The sequence below is a fragment of the Ictidomys tridecemlineatus genome, chromosome 9, assembly GCF_052094955.1.
Source record: "Ictidomys tridecemlineatus isolate mIctTri1 chromosome 9, mIctTri1.hap1, whole genome shotgun sequence".
Taxonomy (NCBI): Eukaryota; Metazoa; Chordata; class Mammalia; order Rodentia; family Sciuridae; genus Ictidomys; species Ictidomys tridecemlineatus.
Genome location: NC_135485.1, coordinates 122,533,585 through 122,550,191, shown reverse-complemented (window position 1 = coordinate 122,550,191; position 16,607 = coordinate 122,533,585). Strand labels below are relative to the sequence as shown.

The window sequence follows — 16,607 nt, the reverse complement described above, 5'->3', positions numbered from 1 at the left end:
GCCTCCAACCTAGGCCTTTCTGTCTTAAAAGTTGTGGGATCTTCCTTAGCAACTGTTGCAGCTTCCAGGCTGTCTTTTACCATGCTGTGCTGAGCTCTGTAGTCCAGAGATCAGGCCCAACCCTGAAGTGGGAACCTGCAGTAGATGAGGTGCTGCCTCTCCTACAGGCAAACCTCTCCACCAGTCCTACAGGGCTGGAGCCCCAGGGTGTCTCTTAACATTGGAAGTGTTGGTTTTAATGCTCCCTCCATTCCCTTCTCTCCTTTCCTCCCCCTCCCAATTAATCTGCCTTGCACACAGCGAAAGGAAGGTTTGAGATTTGAGCTCAGGTTCAGGTGAGAAGGTAAGCAGGCAACAGGAAACCCACAAGCTTTGATTTACTCATTGTCCTACTTTATTCTGAACTAAGCCTTTCACTAGAGGTTCATTAGCCACAGGTAGTGAAATAATGTCCCAAATTCAACAAGAGACTTGTTCTTGATGAAGTAGAATAAAAAACACATTGTTAAAGAGTAAAAATATAATGCAAGAACAATGAAAATAATACCACATTTTAAAACCAGGCAAATTGTAAATTGAGTTGTTTTTTTGGGGGGGAAAAACATTTAATTCTTACGTTGTACTGACTATGTATAGAGAAGAAAAATTAGGAGTGAGGTATGTAGCGGTGATTACATCCTAGGAAAAGTTAATTTCTAAAATTTTTGTTCCAAAAATTGTTTAAACGTATACATCTTATAAACCACACAGGCGTGAACAACGTTAACAACTTAAAGCTTATCTTTGAATTTAAACCCACAGGCATTTTTTCTTAATCAAATTTTATGTAACTTCTAACTTTACCATCTTTAGATTTATTACATCTCAGAAGTATTTACAATAAGAAATGTATAATATCGTAAAGGAAAGAAAGAGTGGGTGCTTTCAGCACTTTGGAAATTTTTATTTAAATAGAACCAGACAGAGTGGTATAGAATGACCAAATCAGAATATCTCTCAGTATTTCATTATTATGTGTACTTGGATGAGATCTTGTGAATAGTGCTATTAGCACGAATCTAGTGTATTCTCTGGAATACTTTGTCTTTTAATCTTCTAAATTAAGGGTAAAATAATGGAATTTTCTTTTAAAGAGAACAAGTTAGGAACATTGTGGTATATCGTTAGGGGAATGTAGGAACGGGTGATGAGGAACTACTGGATTTTAGTTTGGGCTCTGAAATTTTAAACAAATCATTTAATCTTTCCAAGTTTTAACTTCCTCATCTGTAAATAAGGAGGTAATTCTTATATTACAGAATATCTGAAATAATCAAATAGCAAAAGGCATCAAGTGGAGAAGGAAAAAAAATGATTGAGGGCTCATAATATGTGAGATATTAAAGTTATGAGTGGGGCTTAAGAACACCTTTAAGTCCACAATTTTATTAAATTAAAATTTTAAAGTAAATCATAAATAAAATCTTTTTAATTTAAACAATTGATATTTCACTCTAAAACATACGAAAACATTTGTCAGTCTTATTAGTAAATCTCAAAAGCCGAGTAAATCAACAGTGAAAAATAAAAATGCTTTCTACAATTTCTTCCAAATGTGTCATCTGTTGGCAGATTAATAATTCATAACAAAAATAATCTATGTTTTATCTTTACAAAATACTTTCCAAAGGGACACTAAATTATCTGTAATAAGTAAGCATAGTGTTTAAATTTAATAACAGAAAAATCTGATACACTGTTATAATTATTGACTGTTATAAGACTATTTTATAGAGATTAAATAATTTTACACAGCATTTAAAAACATTTGGTAGCTAAAACTTCTTCAAACAAAATTTTAATCCAAAATGTTATCCATTAAATTTGAAGGAAAAAAAGGACTGATTACATCAAATATGCTGAAAGAATATTTCATTTTTCCTGACAACAAGATTCAGTAAAATCAAGAAAATAATTCAATATTATAAATTAAAAGCTTGAGCTATTAACATTAGAAAAATATCTAAGCACCACATTTTTTCCTAGTAGTGCATATGTATCTTCTCATTTACTTTTTAAGAGTATTCTTATTAAAATATAAAATCATGAGTTTAATAAATGTTTCAACAAAGATTTTTCTATTAAACACACACACACACACACACACACACACACACATTTAAGAAAGACCCATATCTTCTGATTCTAGATGACAAAACCTGATATGGTCATTTCATTTGCCCTTATTATAGCTTGAAAATAATAAGATATATTTTTAATCATTTTGGTGTATAGGTATGTCAGAATTTATTTTCAGTAGTTCTACATAATTTCTTTTTAGAAAGGTTAGCTAGATATAAGAAAAATAAATTAAAACTACTGTAATATTTGATTCTTAAAATCTAGTTAGAATACATATGGCATATGTCTATAAAAATAAATATCTAAGCTATTTTGTATCTTAGACTAGGTAGATAAATTAAAATCTTCTAGAACATGATTTGAATTTTAAAAAAATAGCAATGATGATCCATTGTGTGTGAATTAGAGCTAAAGCATTCTTTTCATGTTTGACATATATAACTCTGAAATATTTTCTACTCCCTAAAACCTTACTGAATATAATTCAGTATTTTTATTTAATTAATCATTATTTACTAGGGAGCTTTGCTAGTCACACGTTTTTGCAATTAAACCAAAAATCACTAGGTTTTCATATTTTATCTTTAAATGGTATTTCTCCTTTACATACCTTATATATTAAATTACATCAGGAAAAGCTTTTAGTCTTCAGATGTTATATAACAAATAATTACTTAGGTGGTAAAGGGTTAATAAAATTTTCAAGTTCTGCTAAAGAATTATGAAGTCCATCATTCATGTCTTGACTTCTAAGAAATTTTTTAAGAGTATCTAAAGCGGTTAGTGCTTCATTTTTTGATGGTAAAGGAAGTTCAGTTTCTAAAGATCCACCATCATCTTCTTCATCTGAAGTATAAAATCCAGTTTCATCTGGCTGACTTTCTTCAGTGCATTCTGACTCATCGTTTGGTACTGCTTCACACGTCTCTAAGTCATCATCCAGGGCAGCATACTCCTCTATAGACAAACCTTCAGGAAATTCCACTCCTGCTCCCAGAGCATGGGTGACCAAATCAAGACCAGGGTCTCTCTCTGCATTGGCTGGGTCATTTTCTTCCTTTTGAGATTTGAATCCTGCTTCTTCGTAGCTTTTAATAATAGTCTCTGGGGTTACTGTACTCCAACATAGATGCAATGTATCAACTGCATCTAGTAATGAAAATGTAAATTCCCTACTACCTTCAACAGAGCTTAAAAATTTCTTGATGAGACAATGTCGATATTTGATTTTAAGACTTTTAATAACACCTTGTTTCATAGCTACGAATTTGGAAGATAAACATGATGGAAAGAATGCTAACTCAATGGACTTTAGGTTCTTTACCTCTGGATGTGCAGGGGAAGAATCCACAAAAATCACCACTCTTCGTTGCTGGGCTTGAAATTTCTCATCAAGCTTTTGCATCCATTGTTCAAATATGTCTGAAGTCATCCAGGCCATTCTGTTAGCTTCATAATGTACAGGCAATGATTTTATACCTTTGAAACAATGTGGATTTTTGTTTTTTCCAATGACAAGCAAAGGAAGTTTTTCTGAGCCATCCATGTTCGCACCAACCACCAGAGTTATCCTGTCTTTGCACAACTTTCCAACTGAACATGTTTCTCCTTTAAATGCAAATGTATTTGTAGGTAACATTCGATAAAGCAGTCCAGTCTCTTTTATATTAAAAACATTTTTATGATGATAATCATTTAAATAATAAGGAAGTATATTTTGGTACCACACAGTTGAAGGGTCTACTGATACACCTGAAGCTTCTGCAGGTTGAGCTCTGAATACTAAACCATACCTGGATTTAAAACGATCCAGCCAGCCATTACTGCACTTAAAGTCATTATGTCCCAGTTTCTGGGCAAAATCATTAGCTTTTAGACGCAACATTGGACCATTAACTGGTACATTTAGACACTGAGCAATTCGATACCATCTCATTAATGCCTCTTCTAGGTCTGTATAAAAAGCAGTTCTCAGTCTTTTTCTCTTTGGATCAAATCTCAAAGATTCAAAGGCTTCTAGAACTTTGTCTTTATTCTTCATAATAGAAGACAGTGAATTTTTCTTTATTCCATATTCAGCTGCAATCTCTGCTTTTTTCTTGCCACTTTCCACTGCATTTATGATGTCGATCTTTTCCTCAATGGATAGACTCTTCTTTTTCTTCACTGTTACAGGCAGAGTTGAGGCTTCCACAGGAGCTTCTGCCATCTCAGTCAGTGCGTACACAGAAAGCTCTCCTCTACTTCCTGCTGTCCATTTCTTTCAATTATTCTTTCAGTAGTATAAAGATTGCTGTTTTCTATGCCACTTCATATATTAAAACGTGGTAAATGTCTGATAGTCTTGCCCCTTAGGAAACTGGTGACTAAAAATCCCTTTTCAAAAGATCTGAAGAAGAAAAATGTTATGCTCAACTAGAATGTTTTAGAAGAGAAACTTCCTTTGCAAGACCTTGTGTAGCTCAGTTTATAGTTTGATTCAGAGTTCCAGAAGTCAAGCTAAAATAGAAATCTCATTATGTCAAACCTGTCCAGTCCTGCTGATATATTTTTGGAACTGCAATCCTTTAAGATGATCCATTTTATCCATGTGCGCATTCAACCTCCTATTAATTCTCCACAGAAGGCCTCCCAGATAAGAAGAAAAAAATGCTCAAAAATTTTCATGTAAAATGTTGCCCATTAATTTCCAAGTCTCTTCAAGGGTAGCAATGAAAATCCTTCCAGAACTTGCCTGTGTATCTTCTCTCTCTGGAAAATGAGGGTGGAAAAAAAAAGCAGAAATTTTAGCAATGTCAATTGAATATCAAAAGGAATGTTCGTATAAATTATTATGCTCTTAATAACAATGAAATGAATAGAAAGATGTTTCTGAAATACAATATCCAAAGCTTCCAGGAGAAGTGCTTACCTCCTGAATAGTTTCTCCTTAGAAAGCTCTCTGGCTCTGCTTCGTGCATTTGAATTCTCACTTGCCGTTGAATCCTTTGTAATATATACTTCTGAAAGAAATCAGACAAATTTAATCTGTTTTGAAAATGTGGGCTTACCAAAATTAAAGAACTAAAAATGATTCTGGATAGATCTTTGGTGGCTATTTTTTACATGAGGTCACAGACTGCACTCTCTGACTTCTCTAAAAGAAAAAAACAGTCAGACAGTAGTCACAAGGCTCAACTTTTAATAGCACATGGGAGAGAGTGTCCCCTTTATAGGAGTCTGGTAGAAACACTTCACTAAAAAAAAATAAATAAAATTAAGGGATTGATAATTCCATTTTAAAAGATCTATCTAAAAGCTTACTCTATCTAAAAGCTTAAAAATCCAGTAACTTTTGAATCAATTTGACACATGAGTTAAAAGTACGTAGGCCAGAGACACTGGAGAAAAGGCATAGGAATAAACAAATTATTAAGAGGACATAATGCAGAAAAAGTCCTAGACTAAGAGAAGGAAGTAGTATGACTAGGGGTCTTACTAGCTCTACTTCCTAAGTATAAAAAAAAAGGGATTTCTCATAATATAAGGACATGGGATTTGGCACCAGACAGATGTGAATTGAGAAGTGATTCCACTGTTTAGTACAGAATCTTAGGTCATTGAGTCTCAACTTCCTTGTCAGTCATGTGGCGATGACCACAGGACCTACCTCATGGGGTTGCACTTAATATAGTTTTTGATCTTTAAGGAAGGGCCCAGTCCAACAAATGTAGAGTGATGATTTCATCATCATCTTCTTTCTTATGTCCTTTCAGCTGTGTGACGGTTCAGGGATTTTATAAAATCCTACTTGTAAATGGAAGCAAGAATCCCAATTTGAATATACAGCAAAAGCAGGGCACTTCTTAAGCCCAGTTGTCCTGAGAGAACAGTCACAGGGCTCCCCATGGGCTCACTTCTCTCTTCCCAATCAATAGCTCCCTCACCAGAATCTACCAGCTCTTCGCCTTCTGTGGCCCAGATAACAAGAAGCCAACTCGACATTGGTATTGTGTTGTGGGAGAGAGTGAGCAGCCCATTCTTCTTGCGTGGGCTTCTGGGTTTCCCAGACGACATGTCTACCTTTTTTTATTTTTTGATTTTTGTCAAAGTTCTTCTGCCTTTGTTGTCCAACACAAAGAAGTAATTTTATCATAGGAATTACAACAAAGGAGCTCTTTTATTTTATATTTTAAATTGCTACAAGGTCTTCAAAATAATGATAGCCTAGGGTTTTGGATTCCAAATTGCTTCAGTATCTATATTATTCCAGATAATCAATGAGAAAGACAAAACTGGTCATACACACACACCCACACACACCTATATATATATATCATATTTATGAAATACGATCATATATATATGCTATATAAGGGTGTGTGTGTGTGTGTGTGTGTGTATGTATCAACATCAGGCCTCCATGGAAATATAGGCCATTATGAATTCTGTAAACACAAATAGCAACCCAATCCAACTGACAGGGAGAGCTAACCTTTCTAAGTAAGACTTGACCATTTGGCTAGAAAAGAAAAATCTTGCTTGAGTATAGGTTCTCACGATATATTTTACTGTAAATCTGCAAATATTTCAAAATAAAAACAATGTTTTGCTCCTATTAGGAAGATACCAAAGTTTAGAAACTGATAGCAATAACCAGTATTTTTAAAAAAGACAAAAATTACTAAGAGAAAAAAGGACATCTCCCAACTCCTCTCTCCTTCCCTTCCACCTTATTTTGCCAGAAATAAATCCTATCATCTCAAACAAGATTACAGAAAAAGTAACCTGAATTTCTTCTTACCCCATCCTGGTTAGAGCAATATAATACAGCTTGACTATCTCTAATCCAAGAATCTGAAATTCAGTGGGTTTATGGATTGGGGATGTTGAACCAATAGAGTCCATGCAAATATTCCAAATTTGAAAAAATCCAAAATTTGAAATACTTCTGGTCCAAAAAATTTTGGGTAAAGAATACTCAATCTGTATATATAATCAGAGATTATGGGTTATTTTGATCATATCAAAAAGAATGACATCTTGGGCTGGGGATGTGGCTCAAGCGGTAGCGCGCTTGCCTGGCATGCGTGCGGCCCGGTTGGATCCTCAGCAACACATACAAACAAAGATGTTGTGTCCGCCGAAAACTAAAAAAAAAATAAATATTAAAATTCTCTCTCTCTCTCTCTCTCTCCTCTCTCTTTAAAAAGAAAAAAAAAAAGAATGACATCTTTAGGAAGATATTAGTTCCCCTGGCCAATTAACAGTGTTACTTCCTTCAAAAATAGCAAAGCTGTGGGGATGAGTTTGTGGCTCAGTGGTAGAGTGCTTGCCTAGCGACTGTGAGGCAGTGGGTTTGATCCTCAGCACCAGATAAATAAACAAACAAACAAACAAATAAAGATATTGTGTCCATCTATAAATATTTTTAAAAATAGCAAATACATGGTGAAACACAATATATTCCTAAAACAATCACGTTTCTAATGCCAATCCAGACAAACTAGACTTTTTCCCTAGAAAAGTACTGCCTAATCAACAAAATGGGTATTCTCTGATCTCCCTCAGTAATATGTCTTATTTATCTATATATGTAAATGTTTATATGTGTATATATGTTTATGTATAAATATATGTATATATATTTCTCCCCTAGGGTTAACGGCAGTGACTAATACTTCTCAGAAGTACACATTCTCTCAAACTCATTAATCATTGTCCCCTTGGGGGGGAAAAAAAACAGCAGAGAAATGCTGTACTATAAGTTACGGAATATTTTCTCAATATTAATAAAGATAACCACAGAAGAAGAATAAGCAATTCACCAAAAGACTTAGCAAATGAACTCCAGTAAAGAAAACAATGGCCAACCCTACTAGAAATAGACAAATATAAATCTTCTTTTTAAAAAAGGAGACACTTTTTGTTTTGGCTTCTCAGAATAGCAGTGGCTGGTGTTTGCTACAGTCTAGTAACTGGTTGTCAGGAGGCACATAAATTGGTATAAGGATTATGAAGGGCAAATTAGTAATATGATTCAAAAACCTTATAAAACATGCATAACTTTTTATTCAGAATATATCTAGGATTTTATCCCTAAAGAAATTATAGCTATAAAAATAATTTCTTACAAATGTATTAAATTTTCTATTGTTATGTAACAAATTACCATACACTTAGTGACTTAAAACAACAACCATTTATTATCTTACACTTCTGTAGGTCAGAAGTCCGGGTGGGCTCAACTAGGTCCTCTATTTAGGGTCTCAAAAAGTAGAAATCATGATGTCAGTCAGCTAGGCTCTGGGAAAGAACCTGCTTCCAAGCTCATCAGGATTGTCTGCAGAATTGATCTGCTTTACTGTAGAACTGAGACCACTGCTTTTTTTGTTGTTGCTGTTGTCGGCTGTTGGCAGCACTCTCAGCTCCTAGGACCCTGTCAGTTCCTTGTCCATGGCCCTTTTCATTTCACATAGGAGAACAGTCTTCCTGTCCCATCTTTTGTACACTTTGAATCTGACTTCTTTTATTGTCAGCGAGACAAACTTATCTGCTTCTAAAGGGCTCCTGTGATTAGGTTAGGTCCACTCAGATTATCTCCCTTTCTAAGAACTCAGTCAATTGACTAGTAACCTTAATTCCATCTGCAAAATCCCCTTGTGTGTAACATAACATAATCATGGGAGTGTTATCCTATCATGTTTACATAATACAAGATAAGGGTTACTGAAGGTCATCTTAGAGTTTCCCAGATCAAACAAAAACATTCCTCACATTGTTGGTATATAATCATAGACAAAATTGGAAATGACCTAAATGTACAACAGAATATATAATATAAAGAATATCTATCTATATGTTGTCATATGATGAATCTCTAAAGGACAATGATTATTTAATAATTTAAGGAAAATTCCACGATACATTAAGTTAAAAAGTCAAAATACAGGGCTGGGGTTGTGGCTCAGTGGTAGAGCTCTTGCCTAGCATGTGTGGTGCACTGGGTTCGATTATCAGCACCACATATCAATAAACAAATTAATTAAATAAACGTCTATCACCAACTAAAAAATATTTTAAAAATAAAAAATTCAAAACTATAAAATGCAAAAATAAAATACTTGGGAATCAACTTAACAAAAGAGGTGAAACACTACAATGAAAACTACAGAACACTAAAGAAAGAAACTGAAGAAGACCTTAAAAGATAGAAAGAGCTCCCATGCTCTTGGACAGGCAAAATTAATATTGTCAAAATGGCCATACTACCCAAAGCACTATACAGATTCAATTAAAATACCAATGTCATTCCTTATAGAAATAGAAAGAGCAATTATGAAATTCATTTGGAAAAATAAGAGACCCAGAATAGCCAAAGCAATCCTTAGCAAGAAGAGTGAAGCAGGAGGGCATCACAATATCTGACCTTAAATTGTACTACAAATCTATAGTAACAAAAACAGCATGGTGTTGACACCAAAATAGACATGTAGACCAATGGTACACAAATATAGTTGTCTAATACTAGACAAAGGTGCCAAAAACACATATTGGAGAAAAGATAGCCTCTTCAACAAATGGTGCTGGGAGAACTGGAAATCCATATGCAACAAAATGAAACTAAATCGCTATCTCTCACCACCACAAAACTCAACTCAAAGTGGATCAAGGACCTAGGAATTAGACCAGAGACCCTGTGCCTAATAGAGGAAAAAGGAGGCCCAAAATTCATCACACTAAATTAGACCCTGACTTCCTTGATGAGACTCCTAAAGTGCAAGAAATAAAATCAAGAATTAATAAATAGGATGGATTCAAACTAAAAAGCTTCTCAGCAAAAGAAACAATCAATGAGGTGAAGAGAGAGCCTACATTTGGGGAGCAAATTTTTGCCACACACACATGTCATATATAACGCTAATCTCCAGGATATATAAAGAACTCAAAAATTTTAAACAAATTAAAAAAAATCAAACAACTCAATCAATAAAAGGAGCTGAACAGACACTTCTGAGAAGAAGATATACAATCGATCAACAAATATATGAAAAAATGTTCAACATCTCTAGTAATTAGAGAAATGCAAATCAAAACTACTCTAAGACTTCATCTCATGCCAGTCAGAATGGCAGGTATCAAGAACACAAGCAACAATAAGTGTTGGTGAGGATGTGGGGGAAAAGGCACATTTATACATTGCTGGTGGGACTGCAAATTAGTGCAACTACTCTGGAAAACAGAATGGAGATTCCTTAGAAAACTTGGAATAGAACCATCATTTGACCCAGCTATCCCACTCCTTGGTCTATATCCAAAGGACTTAAAATCAGTTTACTGTAGTAACACAGCCACATCAATGTTTATAGCAGCTCAATTCACAATAGCTAAACTGTGGAACCAACCTAAATGCCCTTCAATAGATGAATGGATAAAGAAACTGTGGTACATATACACAATGGAATAGTACTCAGCCTTAAAAGAGAATAAAAATTATGGCATTTGCAGGTAAATGGAAGGAGCTGGAGAATATCATGCTAAGCAAAGTAAGTCAATCCCTCCAAAACCAAAGGCCAAATGTTCTCTCTGATAAGTGGATACTGATCCATAATGGGGGGGGTGTGTCATGGGAAAAATGGAGGAACTTTGATTGGGCAAAGGGGAGGGGAGCAGTATGGGGGAAGGAAAGATGGTGGAATGAGATACACATTATTATTAACCCAGGTACATGTATGACTTTACATATGGGACACCACTACATCACGTATAACCAGAGAAATGAAAAAATGCATTCTGCTATCATATATTCCTAATTAAAATAAATAAATTAAAAAAATAAAAATACAAAACTATATATCACCAACTACTAAAAATTACATAAGGACAAAAGCTCACAGCTATTCCCACAGTGTTCAATGCCAGAAAACACAGGTTCTTAATAATAAATTATTAAGGAAAATATATATATATATGAAAAAAAAGACACTGACCAAAATATCAAATGTTCCTGGATAATTGAATTTATACCTAAATATAATTGAATTGTACCTAAATTCAGTTTTTTTCTCTTTATGTTAATTTTTTTACAATTCTAATGTTCTTTTTGTACCAGGTTATCATTAAAAAAAAAAAAACAGTATGAAGAAACATAAACCTGTCATTATTTTCATTCAGAATTTCTAGGTGTAGTAAATTACTCAGTTTTTTTGTACTGGGGATTAAACCCAGGGATGCTTATCACTGAGCTACATTCTCAGTCCTTTTTATTTTTTATTGAGATAGGGTCTCACTAAATTGCTGAGGCTAGCCTCCCAAGTCACTGGGATTATAGAGATGTGCCACCATGACTGTCCAGTTACTCTCCTTTTATCAGTAGTTTATAGCCCTCTGCAGAAAATCAACTACTTTCCAAACTGAAGAAAACACTCATTCTTTGTCTTCCACAAATAGACAGCAACTATGTCCACTTAATCCTGCCTATAGCATTATTCTAAATACCGGCAATTGCTGGTATTCTAGAACTTAACAGAGTTAGATTCCTGGTGCTGTGAGAGAACAAAATGAATCTAAAGTTCAGTCTCCCAAGAAGGATCATGGGAAACAGACATGCAGAGACACTAGTATAAGAAAGACTAAAACGGGCCAAACTGAGGACTGTGGGAGAAAACAAGTGGGAAAATTAACACTTACAAGAAGGATAAAAAAATGGATTTATAAACTGGGCACGGTGGTGTGCACCTATAATCCCAGCAACTCTGTAGACTGAGGCAGAAGGATCGCAATTTCAAAGCCAGCCTCAGAAACAGTGAGGTGCTAAGCAACTCAGTAAGAACCTGTCTCTAAATAAAATACAAAATAGGGCTGGGGATGTGGCCATGATAAAAGATATAAAGTAGCATCTGAGTTCAAATAAATAGTATGTGGCAGGTAAGAAGAGATAAGAAAACATTTTTGTGTGGTAAGACTAGAGAGTGAAACATGGAAGAAGGAAATTATAGGGCAGTTTGAAGCATATTAAACAGTTTTATGTGGGCTGGGCATGTAGCTCAAGTTAGAGTGCCTGTCTAGCATGCATGAGGACCTGGGTTGAATTCCAGTGCCAATAAGTAAATAGAAGTTTTATATGTAACTAAACCTTCATATCTATGTTAATATCTGTATCTATTAGTTGGCTAAATAAACACTCTCCCTCTACATGTATAAAAAGGAATATTCATTTGGTTGACTATGAACTATACTTATATACTGCAAAGTAAGATTGGGGTCAGACCTTGGTAAGAACTGAATGCTAGGATAAGGAATTCATTCAGCATGTCACAAATGTCACTCAAGGTTTTTGAGTAGAAGCATGTGACAGGATCACCTGAGAAACTTTCCTCTGTTGTAATAAGTGCATAAGAGAACTCTCCTACTTTTAGAAAAAAGTGATACTAAGAGCCTTAACATCAATAAATTCATCAGGTATACAAGTATAGTCTTTTTATAATTGAGTGAAGTTGTATATATACCTACTATAAAACTTTTTAAAAATGTAATAAGTCCTAGTAACTCACACCATACACCTTTACTTTGTACCTTACTTATTTTAGGGCTTCTTAAATAGTTCCATTATTCAGCATCTTCATGGGGGGTTTCATTCCAAAGGACTACACTGTGTGATCAACTAAATTTGAAAAGAGCCTCTGATGAACAATGAAACTTTTGAGACATCCCCAGAATTCCTATATAAAAGATCTGAAGTAGCAATTTCAGTAAATCATATTGATAAACAATATACAGTATTCAATATCTAAATTAGAGTTAAAAGGTCACTTGCGTGTTTCATTTATGTAGAATAGATTAAAAATAATATTCTTCACGTCTGTGATTCCAGCAACTCAGGAGGATCATGAGTTCAAAGCCAGCCTCAGCAGATTAGCTAGACACTGGGCAATTCAGTGAGACCCTGTCTCTAAATAAAATATAAAAAAGGGCTGGAGACATGGTTCAGTGGTTAAGTGCCTCTGGGTTTAATCCCTGGTATCCCCCCCCCACCACCAAAAATAAATTATTTAACTTGTTGCCTCTTTTCCTAAATGAAAGATAGGCTACTGGTCACTAATGAAAGTCTACTGGAGTTCTCCACAAGCCTACTGAATACATAAGATCTAATTTTTCAAAAGCTGAATAAAATGCTATGTAACTATCTATATTCATGGGGACAATCTCCATGTCATAGGGAAGGTAGCTATTCCCCCTTTTCTTACTTCTCTGAACAGGTCAACTGAGAGAAAACTAGTAATTTTTTCTTTTTAAATAGAATAGATAGGCAGAATTTCCCAATCTAGAGCAAAAGACAGCAAGAAGGAAGAAAGGTAGGAAGGGAGTAAGGAAGGTAAGGAGGGAGGGAAATTAAGGAGGAAAGAGAAAATATGTCTCTATCTAAGCAGGGCTAGGTATCAACAAACAAACAACAACAAAACCAAATAAAAAAACTTCCCCAGACCCAAAAAGCACTAGCTGCTGCTTCCTTTACTACAAAGGACATACACACTTTCATAATTTTCCATCATCAGGTGAAGTACCTTTCTGTGTTTTCTTAGGGCCACCTGCATTCTAATTTCCTAGGGGTAGAAGAAATCATGGAAAGATTAACCCCGTGTATAGCCCTGCAGAACTGTAATACCATGGATGTGGATTACTCATGCTCAGTACCAGAATCTCACTGTATTGAAGGGTGTCTGACATAATAAATAGCATCTTCTACAAGGATAAATTAGCATTAGTTCTGAGCAGTTCCAATTCTTGAGAATCTCTATCAAAACCATCAGCAGCTTCCAAGGAAACTATCCTGCTAACAGCAAATTACCCAAGCAACTGTTCACCTTCCTAGCATAAGAAAAACCTCTAACAGACTAACAGATTTTAGCAAAGTTAAGTATCCCCAAACTCAAAAGACAGAAAGCAGAAATGCTTAAGGATACAGCCAGTTCAAACATTAATGCACCTATTGCCAAAACTGTTCAAGCCCAGCTGGGCACTACCATGCACTTCTTCCAAGTCATCCTTGGGATACTTTGGGAATAACACTTGAACTTAGCTTCAAGTTTTGAGGTTACTTTTTTCCTACACAATAAGAGTAGTCACTATTCTAGATTGGAATCCTTTTCTTATGGCTGAGAAGAGGATGGCTTTGAGTATAAAAAATCCACAGTAAGCCAAAGAACTTAAGTTATGGTTTGTGTGAGTTGGCATTTATATTTACTGTTTTCTTGAAAAGAGAATCATTTAAGATACAGAAAGTCCCTTGACACTAGATTTGTTTTAGGATTTCAGTAGTGTTTTTTTAAGAGGTGGAGAAACACTTGTGGTGTCACAAGTATTTATTTTACACGAATCTGGAGAAGATATCTGTACAGCAATATTTCACTATTCTGAAGCTCTCTGGAATTCTGTAGAGGGGGAGTTATGCTTCTGGTCACTTAGTGTTTAAAAAAGTCTCGGTTAGCAAATGTGACAAGGAAAGTGAGAAGTGTGGTCTAAAAAAGGCTTAGTTTCATCATGAGCAAAGTTACTCTTTGCATTTCTACAAGCGAAATGAGAATAAAAATGAGCACCTAAAGCTGCTGCAGGAAATATCTGAAGGGAGATTAGTGTGTAGGGACAAAGGTAGCTACAATGTGTAAATGAGTTTCAGGAAGGTCTAGCACCGCCGCGGAGTCACAGTTTCCCTCCATTCAGTGCTGGGCGTTGGGGAGAGTGCCTGTGCAGGTTAGAGCTTCAACTTAGGAGACCACTAAGGGCTGAAAGAAGGAATTGCTCCGCGGCTTCTGTAGACAGGACAGCGAGAGCGATCTACTTTAACGGGGCGAGCAAAGAAAGGAGACCTCGGTCATGTGGCAAAAGAAAGGAGCAGCCAAGAAAGGTTATTGGGGATCCACTCTCAGGGCGCGAGCAGAGTAGCTACAGATCACCAAGACGGAGCAGGTAGCGAGAGCTCAGAGACGACGGGAGTCGGGGATCTGGGCTTTTCCAAAGGGAGTAGGCGCGAGGGCGCGGCAGGAGGGGGCCTGTCCGGGAACGGGGGAAGCGAGGGGGAGACGCCTGCACCCCGTCGGCTCCCTTGTCCCCACATTCTCTCCATCCCTCCCCCATCCCGCCCGCGGAACTGGTATAACCTTCGTGCTCTTCGGTGGCTGAGCAGCTTTGGCTCTTCGGTGGTAGCGTGGCGGTAAGCTACTTCCACCTCCACCCTCCCGGCGGACCGTCTGTTGGGGGGACGCCTAACGCGTGAGGCCGGGGCCTGTGAGTGAGAAAGAAGGGACGCTGAGGGCTCCTGGAGCCCAGAGACCATTCAAGGCAGGCCGGCGCGCCCTTCCGCTAGCTCCCAGCGCTGGCAGACGCCTCAGGAGCCGAGCGCAGAATCCACGACCATTCAGCCGCCGCCAGAAAATTACCCGGGCAACGGCACCAGTGGAGTCCCGGATGTGGTTGCTAGGGCCGCAGCCGGAGAGGCGGGGCCAGCCTCTGGAGAGGGGCGGAGGGAAACTCGTGAGAAGCGCGCTGGCACCATCGAGACGTGGAGGCGCCGGGCCCGATTTAGGGAGAGAGAGGCCGTCCAGAGCGAAGGACCACACCACTTCCGGTCCTCTCACTTCCGGCTTCGCGGCTCTTGGTGCAGGTTCTGGAGGCTGGGTTGAGAGGTCGCTGGTCCGAGTGTCCTCGGCGGTTGGTCAGTGTGAGCCTGTGACTGCTGCAGTTGTTCCCCGCCCCCGAGGATCCGAGGTGCGTGGGGGAGGGGAAGAAGGAAAAGGTCCCGGTCGCGTTTCCGCTCACTTCTTGCTCGAGTTGAGGCGATTCCAGAGAGCAGCCGCAGGATAATCTTCTACTTGAGAGGTGCCGGGTTCCCAGCAGACAGGTGAGGGCGGTGCGGGCCCGCCGGGAAGAGGCGGGGGGAAGGCGGGGGAAAGATGCTTGGAGGGCGGACACGTTGCCTCGGGCTTCACTTCTCCCGACTTTCCCCCGAGCACTTCTGTCCTTAGTCTGTACACTATCTGGCCAGTATTCTGCCTTCGGTTTCGGCCCCGTGGTTCCTGCAGTCCTGCCGAGTGTATCCCAGAAACAGTCGCTTGAGGGAGCAGGACGGCCCTTTGGGTCGGCACCCTCGGTTTGCATGCAATGAGTGGAAGAGGGCTGCAGGGTCCAGATCGTGATGAAGTGTCGGAGTGGGCCACCTTCGGGCTTGGTGTCCAACTTTCATTTCTCTCCTCCCCAGTTTGCATTTCCCCACTTCCTCTCTCCAGCTGAGAGGAAGGGAGATAGTGATAGTCCCTTGGAGAGGTTCGCCTGGCAGTGGTGCAGGGAGGAGCCCTGCCCGTGGAAGTTCCAAGACTTGACTGTGCTTGTGAGGACGTCTAAGGATTGCTGGAGTTTGAGAAAGGGACTTGTGGCCCTGTCTTCTGGTCCGTCCCTCTTTGCCCAGTTATTGCTGCTTACGTGTCTAGGAAAGGAAGTTTTTCTTTTGAACA

At 37.8% G+C, this 16,607-nt stretch overlaps 2 protein-coding genes across 9 annotated transcripts in view; one reads left to right on the top strand and one right to left on the bottom strand.

The window, feature by feature from the left end:
• Positions 1-371: 371 nt before the first annotated feature.
• Tigd4 (tigger transposable element derived 4) lies at positions 372-15,755 on the bottom strand. Of its 3 annotated transcripts, none has more exons than XM_078022027.1 (3): positions 15,537-15,755; positions 5,033-5,123; positions 372-4,872 (listed from the first exon to the last, which is right to left on the bottom strand). In XM_078022027.1, the coding sequence occupies exon 3, from the start codon at positions 4,328-4,330 to the stop codon at positions 2,792-2,794; it is 1,539 nt and encodes a 512-aa protein (XP_077878153.1). In that variant the 5' UTR covers positions 4,331-4,872; positions 5,033-5,123; positions 15,537-15,755; the 3' UTR covers positions 372-2,791. The 3 variants fall into 3 exon arrangements, with proteins under 3 accessions (XP_077878153.1, XP_021590427.2, XP_077878154.1); XM_021734752.3 differs by lacking the exon at positions 15,537-15,755 and adding an exon at positions 15,258-15,530; XM_078022028.1 differs by lacking the exon at positions 15,537-15,755 and adding an exon at positions 8,316-10,158.
• Arfip1 (ARF interacting protein 1) overlaps positions 15,701-16,607 on the top strand; it is a 109,216-nt gene continuing 108,309 nt past the window's right edge. For 2 of the 6 annotated variants that reach the window (XM_005337609.5, XM_005337607.5), the window contains exon 1: positions 15,709-15,864. The gene's annotated coding sequence lies outside the window, so the exon portion shown is untranslated. Of the gene's footprint in view, positions 15,998-16,607 lie in introns of all 6 variants that reach the window. The other 4 variants (XM_005337606.5, XM_013363926.4, XM_021734755.3 and 1 more) reach the window with 3 other exon arrangements.

What these genes read in the sequence shown, in the direction of transcription:
- Tigd4 (XM_078022027.1), bottom strand. Translation starts at nt 4,330, where the DNA reads ATGGCAGAAGCTCCTGTGGAAGCCTCAACTCTGCCTGTAACAGTGAAG.